This window comes from Hydra vulgaris, chromosome 12 (genome assembly GCF_038396675.1).
Source record: "Hydra vulgaris chromosome 12, alternate assembly HydraT2T_AEP".
NCBI classification, from domain to species: domain Eukaryota; kingdom Metazoa; phylum Cnidaria; class Hydrozoa; order Anthoathecata; family Hydridae; genus Hydra; species Hydra vulgaris.
In genome coordinates this window covers 42,400,475-42,416,596 of record NC_088931.1, presented here as the reverse complement: position 1 = coordinate 42,416,596, position 16,122 = coordinate 42,400,475, and the positions used below count along the sequence as shown (strand labels likewise).

Sequence of the window (16,122 nt, the reverse complement as noted above, 5' to 3'; positions counted from 1 at the left end):
AAAGCATTAGTCAACAACTTTTGGTTTCGATGAACTGGCATTATGAAAATGTTTCATATATTGCAACTACTGTGATTAAGTCAATTAATTGTAACTACTGTGATTTCGTCAGTTGATTGGCATTTTTGGTATTTAACAGAAGAGTCGATTGCTTAAGGTTTAATTAATGATAAATGATTAAAAAAAAAAAAAGTTTTCTTCCCTATAACATAAAATAGAATTCATCAACTTTTCTTTTTTAATTGAGCCATGCCAAGGCTACTTTTTGATTTTTTTAAGACTTATAAACAATAAAAATGGCTTCAGTAAGTTCATGCAAATGGGAATACTTCCAAGATTATCAAAACATTTTGTTATACAATTAGAGGTTACAAACGATTGCATCAATTAATGTTAAAAAATTTGTTGGATACCATCCAGACCATAGTGCAATAGTTCATTTATTGGTTCACTTTTGACTAAACTAAGAAATGGAACAACTCTAAGTACAAATCTGCACAGAGTCATTTAAAAACCAATGTTGTGCTTAAAAATGGACCATAACTTTTAGTAGCTAACTCAATGTTTGTAGCCAAGGAAATGCCGTTTATTTCATCAAGAGATGTTTAAATGCTTGTGTTTATCTTTTTAAGCATGTAATATATGTGAAATTATTTTTTTCTTTTTTAGAATGGAATGCTATAATTCTGAAAATGTTTTAAATTTAAATACATAATATTTTATTATGTAATATTTACAGTCTAATCTCAACTTGTTTCTCCGCGCAGCGGCCTTGTTCGTCGAGGTTCGTGTTTTGGAGTTATAGAGAGGGCTGTAACCACAAAAAGACAGCCTCCTTAAGTGTAGTGGCCTTCTCGGCCTTGGAGAAGTGAATAATAAAAAAATAATAATAAATTATTAATAATGACAGTCTATTACTTAATCTCTTTATATAATCTCTTTATAAACTTTTTATGGGTGTTATTTTAAGCTAAGAAACCTGTTATTAGGCCAATTAATCAGTATATGGTAAGTTATCAACTTTTTAATTAATAATCGGCCAATTTGCTTTTCGGTGCGTTCCTTATATTATTTATAGTTATTTGGCCAAATATTAAATAAATGGCCTATTATCAATGATTTTTTAATTAATAATTGACCGATTTGCTTATCGGTGCATTCATTATATGCATATATTAGACAGATTTAAGATTGGTGGAAGTATTTTATAGAAAGGTAAAGCATATGGTGCATAGTTAGACAGATGGTTGACAAAACCTAAAAAGAAAATCATTAAATCAAAAAAAAATTTGGTTACTCTATTATAATTTTTTTTTTTTTAAACATTTTTTTCTTATTATAATAGTTTTTAAATGTGTATTAACGAATAATAGTTCATTGTTTTATAAAAAGTAAGTTTTTTAATTTGTGTCCTATTTATATAATATACAATAATGCTTTTTATGCTTTATAAATGCATTAATATTTTCTAAATAATATGTTTATAAATGCACGAATATTTTTCTAAATAATATGTTAATTATGCACGAATGTTTTCTAAATAATATGTTATAAATGTACGAATATTTTCTTAATAATATGTTATAAATGCACGAATGTTTTCTAAATAATATGTTATAGCAGAAAACATTTTAATATGTTATAAATGCACAAATATTTTTCTAAATAATATGTTATAGCAGAAAACATTTAAACTTGCGATACACCTGTATAACTGTTTTAAAAGAACAAAGTAGTTATTAAAAATATGATATTTTTATATAAAGTTTATAAAACATTTTAGAGACTTTATCGCATGCTTAAATAAGTAAATGAGATATGTGTAAAACCTATTAGAACAATATACATTTACCTTTAATCCCTGTTCTAGGTTTATTTAACATTTTAAAACTATTTTTATACTGTTATTTAATTTACAACAAATCTAATTATGTTTTTTATGTTTAATGATGTTTTTGCAACCATTAAAGCTTTAGTATAAAAAGATAACCTTACTTCGAGTAAGGCGGTAAGGAGGGGGTTTTAAAAAATAATTTTACTTGTTTAAACTACATCAAAAATTCTAAATTGAAAGTTTTGTTGACAAGAAAAATTTTTATAAGGGATTCCAAAGTTTTGACAAGTTGTGTTCATATCTTAAATAAACCTTAGATGTTTTCCTGTTTGTTTTTAAATCTGTTAATTTATTATTGATTAGGATATACTAACAGTAGTACTATATTTATCATAAGCATTCTTAAATATTTATACATTCGATATATATGTATATGTATATAATATATATCGAATACTACTATCTATCTTCAATCTTATTGCTCTGTTCTTTTAAGATCATATATATATATATATATATATATATATATATATATATATATATATATATATATATATATATATATATATATATATATATATATATATATATATATATACACACATCTACAACACACAATTACAACGAGAAAGGATTGTCTGAGTTTCAGAGAATTATCTCCACTTCTAACGGCAAGAAGTGTATTATTAAAGATTAAAGAAAAGATATACACTATGTGAGTCCAGATTATAATGATGCATAGCATCATTATAATCTGGTTAAAGCTGTAACAAAGCTTAAGACGCCATTGATATATTTTATCATTCTTGATTTTACTTGTATTGTTGATCAGTTAAAAGCTTGAAATGCTTCCCAGCTAGTAGATTGCACTAATGCGAACAGATTCTAAAACAGCACATGCCTCTTTTTCAATAGGGGGATGTTTTAGCTCGGATCGATATAACAATTGCAAAAAAAAGCAACTTGTCTGCCATTTTGATTAAGAAGTCCTGCGATAGCTGTATCATATGCATGGATTTCTAATAATTCATTCTCATTAATAGAACACAACAAGCTGAACATTTATATCTATTATTTCCACAAAAGAAGCAAACTTATTTTTTGGAGGAGTTGTTACTGTTAGGAATGGCAGCAGATGTGGTGAGAATTTCTGCATTAGAAACAGATGCCGTAAAAGTAGGTTTTTGGTAAACTGAGGTTAGATAATCTTCAGAATACTGGTGAGCAGATTCGTAAGTTCTAGCTTTGTCAAACATGACCTCTAGTGTGAGGTCTCAATTTTTGAGAAGTTGCTGTTTGATATCATTAGATGCTATATCACTGATAAAGGAGTCACGAATTGCTTGAAAGTTACAATCTTTGGCAAGTATTCTAAGTGCTTGGATGTACTCAAAAATCTGGTGAGAAAGAAAATTAGTTAGAAAAAATTAGTTAGATATTTTCTTGAGATAACACATCTAAAAAAATATTCAAAAGTTCTCAACCAATGTTTAAATTCTGGTTAGTTGATGGTGTGTTTGGAGGTGATTCAAATTGAGGTGGTCGTAGAGCTTTGTCCATTTGTTTTTTGTTACACAATGATTAGCAAGTTAATAAAATTAACAATAAGAAGAAATATTAATATAACAATAATAATAATGCTCAATTTCATTACATAGCTTTTTATTTATATATCTTAAATCAAATTAGTTCTCGTTACTTACGGGGGACAATTTTACGCTTATATCAAAATGTAGTTTAGCTTATATCTATATAAAAAGTACGAGGTACAACTTTAATTTGAAATTTAAAACAAAAAAATAACAAAATTTAAAATTTTTCAACATATGGTTACCAAATGAAAAAAAAAAGTGTATTGTACAAATAGAGTGCTCGATGTTCCCTAAGAACAGAGCAGTAAAAATTAGTAAAAACACTTATCTAATTAAGACTGTCGAAGAAAATTAAATAAGTGTGTGTATATATATATATATATATATATATATATATATATATATATATATATATATATATATATATATATATATATATATATATATATATATATATATATATATATATATATATATATATATATATATATATATATATATATATATATATATATATATATATATATATATATAGTTTAGATAGCTAACTAAATAGCTATCTAAACTATATATATATATATAAACTCTATTATCTCAAACAATATTCAATAATATATAATAATCTCAAACAATAGCAAGAGAGAAAAGTTCACTGAAGTTCGTGCAATGTTATTATTTTTTGATCTCCTTTTTATAATCACAACAATATTCAAACTTGTGAAAAATGAACAGTTACAAAATAATTTTATTCAACGCTAACTGAAGATATTTAAAAAATACATTAAATCAAACTACATACGCAATTTTGTAGAACTTATTATAAGTAGCAACCAGACAATCTCTAATGGACTTATTATAAAAGGACAAAAATAGACTTCGACAAAGCACTAATTGCAACAATTTTAATTACAACTATCAAAAATGAATTGTCTATAAAAAATGTTTGTCTTTCTAGACAATCATTTTAAAAACGGACACTAAATGAACAATCTCGATTTTTTAATGAGGTATAGAAGATCTATTTAATATATAATTTGGACTTATAACGAGTAATTAAATTTTCACTGCAGCATCGTTTCAAAAACTGAAAACAAGCACAAAATTAAAAATACAATTTTTCTAACAGAAGTATTTTTTTTAATTTTTTGTCCAGCGTGTGCTGTTGATTAAAAAGTTAATGTCTATTTAAAAACCTCAAAATGGACTATTTTGTGCTCAATTGAAGTTCATTAATTACTCAGTTCAGTTGTTTTTCAATTCTCAGTGAATGTGCGTGAAAATTTATTTTTAAAATGCCCTCTCCAGTTTGGGATTACTTCAAAAAAGTTGAAGGTAAGTTTATCATTTAAAAAATTTTCCTTAGTCACTAAAATCTTTATCACCTTCAATAAAATTATTTTAAAAATATGTGATCAAGGAGTTGTCCTTTATAAAATGTGGATTAGTAAGTAGAAGATTCCAATAGGTGTTAAAATTTATTTAGGTTTGTGAATAAAACATTAGTGAAAAAGAAAAATGTTGTTTACTTTCATTTTATTGATGAATATGTACGCAAGTTTTAAACAATAATTAATCATGGGCAATGATCGTCATTTGGAGTTTTGATGTCATTTCAATATTTTTTTAATATTATAAATTTACTACATAACAATCTTCAAATAATGCGGTAATGAAAGATTTCTGGTTTTATGAAATCAAGTAAATTTAGACAAAATCATAGACACCAAATAGACAAAAAATTATGCTTTGTAGGCTTATGAAGTGAAAATTATTTTTTAACTGAGCAATCTTAGGACACCATCAAAAATTTGATAGACACAACAAGGACAAAAAATTAAACATTTGTTGTGTCCATTACAACATACAGAATTGTCTATGTCTGTGTTGTAAGTCTATCCATAGACTAGTCTGGTTACTAATTATAAGCTAAATAACTTAAAACGCGTTTTAATAGGGGTTAATTTATTACGATGGGGGTTAGAAATATTTAAGTCCTAGGTTAATCCATTTAGCCATATTTTAAAACAATTTAACTCCCGGGGTTAAAATATTTCGAAATGGATTAACCGGGGAGTTAAAATGTTTTAACCGGGAGTTAACTTTTCGGGGAGTTACTTCATTTCGGTTCACCGGCTTGCAGATTTTTTCTTTTAAAAAAAACTGGTCTGACCAATGCATTTGTTAATTTATTGTTAACGTCAATAAAAATATGCAATGTTATTTTTGGGTTTTCCCTTTTCGTAAAGTAAAAAAACTTCAATATAGTAAGTTGTAACTTGCTGAGAAAAATAAAATTGAGTTTAAAATAATTTTGTTGTTAATTTAATTTTTATCTGTATCTAAATAAAAAGAAATTCAGCAAGTTTGATCAAATAAATATAGTTATTAATAATTGTCAAATATCTATTATTAATATTGTCGTTTATTAAAACTAATTAGTAGAAGACACGTCAAAGCGATAAATAAATCAGTCAAAACTAATACCACCTTTGCATTGTTTAAGGAATTAGTAATTAAGTGACATCATCATACTCATGTAAAACACCGTGAAAATTTTAATTTGCTTACAAATTGCACTCTCCTACGCCTAACGGGCAATTGACACTGACAAAACTTAATCAAATGTAAAATCTTTAAAATATATAATTATCCGTATAATAATCATAAAATTATAAAGTAACGCTTTAAAATTAAAATTTATATTTTTTAATTCAAAACTAATATAAGTTCAATATAAATCTAATATGAAGAAAATAAGTTTAAATATTATCCAGAAATTTTTAAAATTAGTTTTAGAAATGCAAGTAAGATGATAAACATGCTGTAATGTTTTTTATTAATATCTCCATAATTTGTTTTTGTAAGTTTAATGCTCAAAACTTATTTTTTAATATTTATGAAATAAATAAAACTTGTCTAATCCAATGAAAATATTCAGCTCTCTTATTTTAAAGAGGTTGTGAACTTAATTATAACTTTGAAAAGATCTGCTTCTCTGAGCCTTCAAGCTTTTCAGTCCAAAAAAATGACCATAGAAAAACTTATTTAAGCTCCCGCTTTGATAAACTATGGCGTTAAGGATTTGAAGGTCAGAAAAAAAAGACATAAAGAGAAGTTGGATTTGTGTTTTAACAAGACAAAGAGAAAACATCAGGAACAAGTTTTAATATTGCATATTTAGTTTTTTTTTTAACGAGACAAAGAGAAAGCATCGGGAACAAGTTTTAATATTGCATATTTAGTTGTTTGTTTGTTTTTTTTTTTGTTTTTTTTTCTTGTAATCAAAACAGTAACCAACAATTTGCAGTTTGAAATCTGTTACATTAAAATCTCAGGATCGGATCTAATTATAGCAAATCAAAGTTTCCATTGACGCGTGGTCACTGCAAACGTTAGGAAACATCGTTATTTTAAACTTAATTTTAGAATTCATTAATTGCGCATTCTTTTGGTGTCGTCGAATTGTTTGTTGTTCGAATATCAATAACTGTTTTTGAGGAACTCTATTGTTTCTCTGCAATCTTTGTCCGAATTTCAATCTCATATTTCCTTGCGCTACTGAAAAAGTTTAATGCGTTAATACAAACGATTCGCATATAATTCATAGTTTACTTTTTATTAATAAAAAAAAATTAATGACGAACCAAATAAAAATAAACTTTACTTAGGGCGGACGTTTTTTTCAGGCACGCCTGTTTAGTAAGTCGCAGAGCCGGGGCTAGGCTACCCCACACACCCTAATGGGGGGGGGGAGGTGAGTCTGCAAATTTAGGTCCCCTATTGCAAATTTAAGGAGCTTTTTTTTTTTAGCATTACCTAGCCAAAAAAATTTAAAGATTTTAGGGCCCAAATAACAGGGTTTTTTTTTGGGGGGGGGGGGCTCTAACCAACTAATCACACCACTGATAAAACCTATTTTTTGCGGATTAAAAAAAGGTTACCTAAGATACATTACTCATTGAGTAGATAAAGTACCGATGTAAATACGACGTAATTAAAGTGTAAATACGTCGTTAAAGTGTTTTCCTAGATGCTTTGACGTGTGCAGAAGTAATTGTAACTAAAAAAATGTCGTATAACGCACCAACTATTATTACTGTTGTAATCAGAAACATACGATTTGAATAAGGAAATTATAGATATGTTCTGCTAGAAATTTTTTTCCAGTTATTTTCATAAAATAATAGCGGGAGATCCTGGTTTTATTCTATAATTCAAAATTAATATGAAATTCATTATTAAGTTCAGTATATTGTAGTAAAGTAACGCATAACTAAAATAAGGAAAAAATATGCACCCATGATCGTAAAAATCAATAATGCTAATTTACTGAATATATATTTTCATTTCCACCTCTAAAGTAACAGTACATGATCTTTAAACTAAAAGTACATGGTAGCAAACTTTATACTTTATTATAATTACATGATAGCAAACTTTATACTTTAATTTGATAATCATTTTCTTTACCACAATATCCTAAATTTTAAATTATAAAAATCAAAAACACTCAATTGGGATAAAGTGCGTATACCAGTATGCTCCCTTGGTCCTAACTATATACATCCTTGAGTATGTATACTTGATCCTACTTTAAATTTATACAATGTGTAAGAATTGTTTCTATTCATTAAAGCAATGTCTATAATAAAAACCAATAAAGTTATTATTAGTTTTAAAGTTAAAAAAGTTACTGCAGATTACGTAAACTTAACTACAAAAATAAATGCAAAAAAAAAAAAAATCAATGTAACACAAACGTTATTTTTTTACTGAGGCTCAACGTTTCCTTTGTTCAAGTTGTTCATGTCTGAAATTACTTCTTTACAATTTCTTTGAATAGAACTACAAGATAATTCATTAAAATGTTGTGACTCATTGTCATTGTTATTGCTGTTTAAAATATTGTAGTTTTTTCAACACTTTCAACATGAAGTTTTCTTTTTCTTGTCATGAAATTCTCTTTTTGGGATTTATGTTTTTTCCTTTTTGACTGACCATCATTTATTACAAAATCAACACCCTCCCCCCCCCCTCCTTTCCCATCAAATATATTTTTTTAAACATTAAAAACAAAAAAACTCTTAGTTAAATAGACACATCTCTGCTACATTACATAATATTGATTTTTCAAACTCGTAAAACTCGATTATTTGTTAAATAAAAAGAAATCTTCCTTTGAACGCCATTTGTACGTTTTTTAGTAACTCTTCCCCATACCTGCATATGTACTTTATGGAAGACCCCATACGTAATTAATTGAGAATAACTTGAAAAAAATTTTGTTCACTTTAAACTAAATCTTTTAATTTTTTCTTTATATCTTTTTAGTTAAATTGGATTTATGTCAGAAATTTTCCATTTAAATTAAGCACCTTAAAACAAGGTGTAAAAATTTTATAAAATTTAAACATTCAAATTTATTTTTTTAATTTTCACCTTTAAAAAAAAAAAGGAAAGCAAACATATAAGTATTCGAAAATTTATTTAGTCAAGTTAGCTTCGTACTAAACAAACAAAATATTCGAAAACTTATTTTCGTAATATAGTTATTAAGGGTCTGCGTCTAAAAAAGGTACAAGACGAAACGAAACGATGAAAAATATTGTTTTGATAAAACCGTTACGAAACGAAACAATTTTTATCTTTTTTCGCAAAATACGGTACATTTAGAAATACAATTTGTTTGTTTCGTGATAAATACGGGACAAATTGACAATAAGCTCTTGTTTTGAAAAAACCGGTACGAAACAAAATAAGGTTAAACTTTTTCCGGTTAAATGGTTAAAAACGAAACAAACAAACAAGAAATTTCTGAAGAGAAGTTAATATAACGAGAAATACTAATATTTTTACAACAGATAGGGCTAGCATAAAATAAAAAAGTAATTTACTTTTATATTGTACCAATTTACGCACACATTTTCAATTTTTACGAAAAATTAGTTTTATTTAGACTATTATATTTCACGATAAATTTAAATTTTCAAAATAAAAAGTAAAACATTTTTATATCAATATTTGTTGAGTGTCACTTTCGGATAATTCTTCCGGAGTTTCCATTGTTTTTCTTTTGATTCCTGAAGATGTTGGTGTTGAAGGTAAAGAAGAAGAGCATAATGGCGTTGATGAAGCGTTTTTTGTTTTGAACGATAACTTTTTCTGCTATTTTGAAAAAACTGCTTTGGGTATAGGATTCTTGGGAGGTGTTCTAAATGGAGTTAATGCTGGGGGGTCGAGGGCTTCTTCAGCATCGTTTAGAATTTTCAAGGTCATGTGAGGACAAACAAGATCATAATTGACTTTAATCAAAGTCAATTGCTTTGCTGTCTGAGTGGAAAAACTGTGTCTTTTATCATTTATAATTCCACCGCTGACGCTGAACACTCTTTCGCTACAGCTTGATGCAGCTGGAATGCAGAGCACATTTCTTGCCAACTGTGCTAACAATGGAAAAGTAGAGGCATGTTTCATTCGCCATTTCAGCACATCAACTTTATGCTTTTCTTCAACAGGAGGCATAGCGTGGAAAGATTCAAACTCCCTTTCAATTTCCGGTACATTTTGACAATGGTGTGGTTATTATCACCCTGTTCAATCTCTATATTTTGTAAATCGTCGTACTCATCCACACCAGCTGGCACTTGTGTAACTTTATGATTATTTTTTTCACTGATCAAAATAGCTTTCGACGATAAATGATCGTTGATGACTTTCCTGGTGAAATCTTTCAAGATACCATAATGTCTAAGCATATATCCTGAAATCATAAACAATAACTGTTAAATTTAGTCTTTAAACAAATAACGAATATTAAAGAATGGTTTTTTTACCAAGAAATAAAACTTATAACCTCTAAAGTACGGATGAAGAAGGTTTCCCAAGGCATAATGTTGGTTGTTTCTTCCATGTTCATTGAATCGCGTGGCTATGTGTAAATGCTCACTTAGTTTTTTACAAAAAGCAATAATTATTTCTCTTTTTTCCATATCAATGTGGTTATGAAGAAAATTGTCAGTTTTATAAAGCATAGTTAGCATATGATGAAGCACTGGTTCAGTGTCCTTGGACATGCAATCTGACAATCTTCATTTTATTTAATACTGGCATCAGTGAAACCATCAGTGAAAATTGGTTGTCACTTGGAATAACGTTCTGTAGTGGGTTGTTATTTAGTGCATCTTTTTCTCTAAGAGAAAACAACACATCTTTAAGTTTAAGGATTGACTAGCATAAAACAGTTAGAATTCCACCTGGTTTTTACCGGAGCAATGATTTTAACATAGTTTACACAGAGCAACATACACTTTTTTTCAATAATTTGACAAGCTAAAGTGGACCTGTGAACTTTGCTAGATAGTTGTGTGGTAATATCTATGCAGTCTTTGACTTCTTGCACTTTATTGGTAGCATGAAGTATGCTAGTGTTTAGTAGGTGGTCTGCACACAACAGTGATTCATATTTTATTTTGTTCATGATTGACACAGCATGTTTCATGTTTGCCGCTGCATCATGGACAATGACTTTCTTGGGCACGGCGTCCAACACCTGATACATTTGGATCATTTCTTCTTAAGCCTTAAACAATGAATGAAGATAAATTAATGATTTATAAGATAACTTATGCAGCTTTTGGGTTTTACAATAAATTAATAATTTTTTCAATAAATAATAAAATCCTAGAAGAAACGCTATTCTAGAGAAAGGATAAGTTTTACTTTTTTAAATTTTTTTTACAAGCACAAATTATATCAACATAAAAAAAAATAATTTGCTAATTTGGTAACCAGTGTGTCTCCCCACAAAATTGTCAAAGTTGAAAACATATTTCTTCAGTTCAAACTGACTATTGATATAGTGAAGAGTAAGAGTCATGTATGGATCCTGTAACCTAGAGGTCCAGCCATTGGTGGTGATAACCACCTGTTGACAACTGGAAACTTCTTTTTCAATTAGGTTTTGCACAGTATCCATACCGCTTTCATAAAGCAATGGCAGCTTGTATCTTGAAAAAGTCGAGGAATGTTTCACAATTACTTTTGGATTTAAATGTTCCACCGTTTCCTTGAAGCATGGTTCATCCACTAAAGTGAATGGACTACTTGACCTGGCAATGTATGACATGATTACCATGTCTGTCTCCAATTGCCTGTCTGATTGGGAAGAATATTTCCCAATAGTTCCCACATTAACACTTTTAGATAGACCTTTTTGTGATCGTTGATCTAAAAAAACGAAATAAAAATTATAGTTAAACATGAAAATTATCTTTATCCAAGGAAAAACATTATTTTATGAAAAATAATTAGAAACTTACTGTATGCGTCATTCAGTTCTGTAATTTCTTTAATATCGATTTTGGCTCTTAACATCTTAGCGTAGTCAGTGGGATGCTTGGTTTTCAGATGGTACCTGATACCACTAGTGGATCCATCAATTAATTTGATTTGGATTTGATACTTTTTACATTCCCCACACTTAACACCTGACACAGTAACTTAATTGAAATAATTCATAAAATTGTAGCTTTTATAGGCATGATTATATGATTGAGAATAACTATGATGTTGAAAAATCAAAATGATGACTAAAATCAAAAATTGTTTAAGATCAAAAATGTTCACATCCGACAGATGAAAAACAGGTTTTTTCATAAAATTGTTTTTATAATAACATTTTTATTAATTTTCAAAAAATATTTTTGAAAGTTATTAAAAAAGTTGGATATTTTTTGGAGAAACAAATTTTTAAACAATAAATTAATTAGTTTTGTATAATATTTAAAGTTAACACAACAATATCGTATTTAGAAGGTTATATAATAGAATTTGAAGTATTTTATTCGAACAATGATTGCTAACTCTTCATGCAAGTTTATATACAAATATATAATTTATGTCTGATGAACTTAAAGTTAAAATTTTATTACAGTAAAACTTACCTACAGTAGACAACATCTTTTTTAACTTCGTTAGATGTGCCTTATGAAAATGATGCTATTGCATTGCTTTGTTAATTAAGTTTTTAGTTTAACTTTCGTTTACGTTTAAATGATGCTATTGCATTGCTTTGTTAATAAAGTTTTCAGTTAAACTTTTGTTTACGAAACATGTAGGTAGTAAGTATTAAACGTGAAAGTTCATGTATTGCTCGGGGGCGTGGGAACAATGAAATATCTGTTTGGGGTGGGGAGTTATGAAATGTTCCGTAAAAACCAGTACGAAACAAAACAAGTTTATTTTGTTTCGTAAATAACAGTACAAGTCGAAACAATAATTTCATGTTTCGTAACAACATGATACGAAACGAAACAGGATTTACGTGTTTCGTATAAATGCGATACAAAACGATATGATATTTTTTGTTTCGTAAAAACGGAACGAAACGAATATTCACATTTTGTACCGTTTTAAACCGAACTTCCGAGAGGATACGAGCAGACGCAGACCCTTAATAGTTATTTTAAAAAAGTTTTTAAAATGTTGTATTAAAATGTGTTACAATTGATTTCAATTAAATAAATTTATTTTTGTTAAATAGTTATTTAAAAAAAGTTTAAAAAATGTTGTATTTTAAATGTGTAGCAATTGATATCAATTTAAATAAATGATAAAAACCAAGATTTATTGAAAACATTTTTAATGGAAGTTTATTTTAGAAATATAATAAAGCAATTGTTTCCATGTTACTTCACTTCAGATATGTTTTTAAAATATTAGTCAAAATATTCTTAAAAGGTCGATTCTAATATCAGGGACAGTTGAAAAATCTATCCCTGATATCAGGATCGACCTTTTACCGTAACATTTAGATCTGTTAACAACTTGAATGATACTTATCTGAGTGAAACTTGAATCAAATAAAAAGAAATAAAGCTAATCTATATTATTTATATAATAAATGACGAACTAAAGAAAATTGAAAATATTTTTTGATTTTCCATAGAACTAATCCAAAAACTTTTTATTTTTTATCTTGAATAATTTATGCGTACAGGGAAGACATGTGTTATGATACGTTTTTATTTTATTTTATAAAAAGCAGATTATTAAAAAAAATTTAAGGGCGATAAAAAGGCCTTATTTAAAAGACTTAAGCAGAATACTTCACTACGTTATATCGAGAATTCAAAAAGTGTAATCTACTTATTGTGCTCGATTGCGCTTGATAGTATTGATTGGTGTCTGAAAAAGTTTTGTTAAATATCAACAAGCTAGCTGAATTATTATTAAACAATCTACGACTAATTATTACGTGATTCGCTTATTGCTCTATCACATTAAAATTATTAGTATGTGTTCAAATGACCTCATACCTTTATCAATCAATAATTTTTTATTAAAACTGAGACTTAAATTAAATATAACTAATAGAGTTATATTTAATTTAAGTAAGTTTTAGATTCAATCGACCTAAATGTCGTAAGAATATGATTTTTTAAAGTTTTCGGACTAAAGTCATACTAAGCTCAGGTTGAAATTAGTTTTGGTTAATCATTTTAGGATATAATATACTAATTTAAAAAAGTATTTAGGAGTATAATACGAAGGAATGTTAATTACATGATTTAAATATAAATATAGTTTTATAAATTTTATTATGCCTGTATAAGGTAAGCATACTAGCCCTGCTTGAGCTAATATGTTTCTCCCTTTCGTTGTAAAGTGAGCTTGGACAAATATGTATCTCTCTTTCGTTTTAAAAAGAAGTTTTACGTGGTTTAAAAAAACTAACCATAAATCGCGATATTTTTTCCAAAGTGTTCTAAGAATTCTTTAAATTACAATTGCTATAGCAAGATTACAAATCACTTTGAGAAATGTTCATAAGTGACACTAAACAACAGTCACGATGCAGCCAAGCCACAGTTAGGAGGAATGATAACCTTGCAGTCTGTCGTTGTCTAAGTTATCAAATGGATTAAGGCACCAAGTTATGCCAGAAATATGCATTTAAAAGGCAAATAGATATTCTAATCGTTTATCCTTGAATAACAGTTGTTTTATTTGTTTTATTTTTTTAACACAGTTTATCTTTTTGTTCAAAACAAGTTTGCAATAAAAAAGTTTATTATAATTTTTATGCATTTTTATTGCATTATTGTATCGGATCCCATATTATATAAGTTATAAAATATATCTAATATATAATTTTTAAAAACTTGATAATGTTATATCTTATTTTGGGTTAATAAAATAAAAAGAAATTATTGAAAATTTTAAATTTAGTATCCAGTCTTTAAAACTGTGTCACTAACTCCACCCCATCCCACCCATTCTTCTCTCTTCAACTAAAATGATAGTGTTTAATTCTATTTAACAATATAATTAAAGTATTCTTTAATCGTGTCACCAAAGTGTGTGTTTTTTTTTTCTTTATTTGCATTTCATTTTCTTTTAACATTTTCTTAACGAAAGTATCGCTAATAAACACGCTTCGCCGAAAACCACCACTAAAAAAGCTAAAAAACCACCCGTAGAGTACCACCCATTAGCAACAACTGTAAAATTTATGTAATAATATGTTTATATGTATATATATATATATATATATATATATATATATATATATATATATATATATATATATATATATATACATATATATATATATATACATATATATATATATATATATATATATATATATATATTATTATTATATATATATAAACATATTATTACATATTTGTTGTTATACAATATTACAAATATGTAAATAGTGTATAATTAATATTATTACAAATATGTAATAGTGTGTTTATATATTTATATATATATATATATATATATATATATATATATATATATATATATATATATATATATATATATATATATATGTACACACACACACATATATACATAAACATACTATTACGTATTTGTTATTATACATGATGTCTAATTTTAATGTATTGTTTTGTACATATATTTTTAAAAAAATCACCAGATGGACCAGATGGGCATAAATAAAGCTGAAAATTTAATAGTAAAAATAAGTAAAAAATGTGGCGGTTTTAAAAAAAAATTAACTGATAATTTACCTTTAAACTCGGTTTTTTAGTTAGAAGGATTTTTCTAAAAATTTTTGAAATAGATTATTTCATTTCTTTAATAAGGAAAAAAGTTATAAAACTTTTTTGATATAAATGAAGGTATTTTTATCTTACAAAATCAAATAGATTTAACTGTATTTTAAGTGCGGTTAAATGATTTTATAAAATGGGAGAAAGGTGTTACTGGATGGGAGGTAATTTTCTTAAGATGAGGAGGCTTTATAAAAAATAAACTTAGTAGAAAAATTGATTTTTTTGTAAATTTAATTTAAATAATTTTACGTTGATCTATTTATATCACGTTTGGTTTTAGATGGCTATTGTAACCGAGTTGAGCGAAAAAACGACGACTAATGCGTTTGCATCCAATTGGCTGGAACGTTTGCTCCAAATTAATAGAATAAAATCCAAAGCTACACCGCAAAAGCCTTCATCAAATTATGAAGACGCAAGGGATTTTGTAAATTATACCTAAAAACTCTTTTAAAAAAAAAGTTATTTGTTGTTTTTTAAACCATAATAAAACTTGGTTACAAATTCAAAGAATATTTTCCTTATTAATGTACCATCATAAATAGAACGCCATCATTTCTTTATCTCATTTTTAATCTTTGATTTATAAAATGACAAGCCTATC

The 16,122-nt window shown here is 27.0% G+C and overlaps 2 protein-coding genes across 6 annotated transcripts in view; one reads left to right on the top strand and one right to left on the bottom strand.

Moving 5' to 3' along the window:
• The window catches only part of LOC100197539 (tuberin), a 100,564-nt gene extending 84,536 nt beyond the window's left edge, over nt 1-16,028 (top strand). For all 4 annotated transcript variants that reach the window (XM_065813311.1, XM_065813313.1, XM_065813310.1 and 1 more), the window contains one exon: nt 15,799-16,028. In XM_065813311.1, the coding sequence (XP_065669383.1) occupies nt 15,799-15,960 (162 nt within the window). In that variant the 3' untranslated portion in view covers nt 15,961-16,028. The remainder of the gene's footprint in view (nt 1-15,798) is intronic.
• Nucleotides 9,373-12,494, bottom strand: LOC136088748 (uncharacterized). 2 transcript variants are annotated; one of them, XR_010642450.1, is made up of 4 exons: nt 12,369-12,494; nt 11,745-12,014; nt 10,280-11,652; nt 9,373-10,186 (listed from the first exon to the last, which is right to left on the bottom strand). XR_010642450.1 is itself a non-coding variant. In XM_065813316.1 (4 exons), exons 1-3 carry the CDS (start codon nt 12,382-12,384, stop codon nt 11,174-11,176), a joined length of 663 nt encoding a protein of 220 aa, XP_065669388.1. In that variant the 5' UTR covers nt 12,385-12,442; the 3' UTR covers nt 9,373-10,186; nt 10,280-11,173. The 2 variants fall into 2 exon arrangements, 1 of the variants encoding a protein (XP_065669388.1); XM_065813316.1 differs by having other exon boundaries at nt 11,745-11,912; nt 12,369-12,442.
• Nucleotides 16,029-16,122: the final 94 nt, after the last annotated feature.

Excerpts from the sequence above, each read along its gene's own strand:
- LOC136088748 (XM_065813316.1), bottom strand. Across the intron at positions 11,653-11,744 it reads AGAACTGAATGACGCATACA|ATCAACGATCACAAAAAGGT; the intron begins GTAAGTTTCTAA and ends TCGTTTTTTTAG.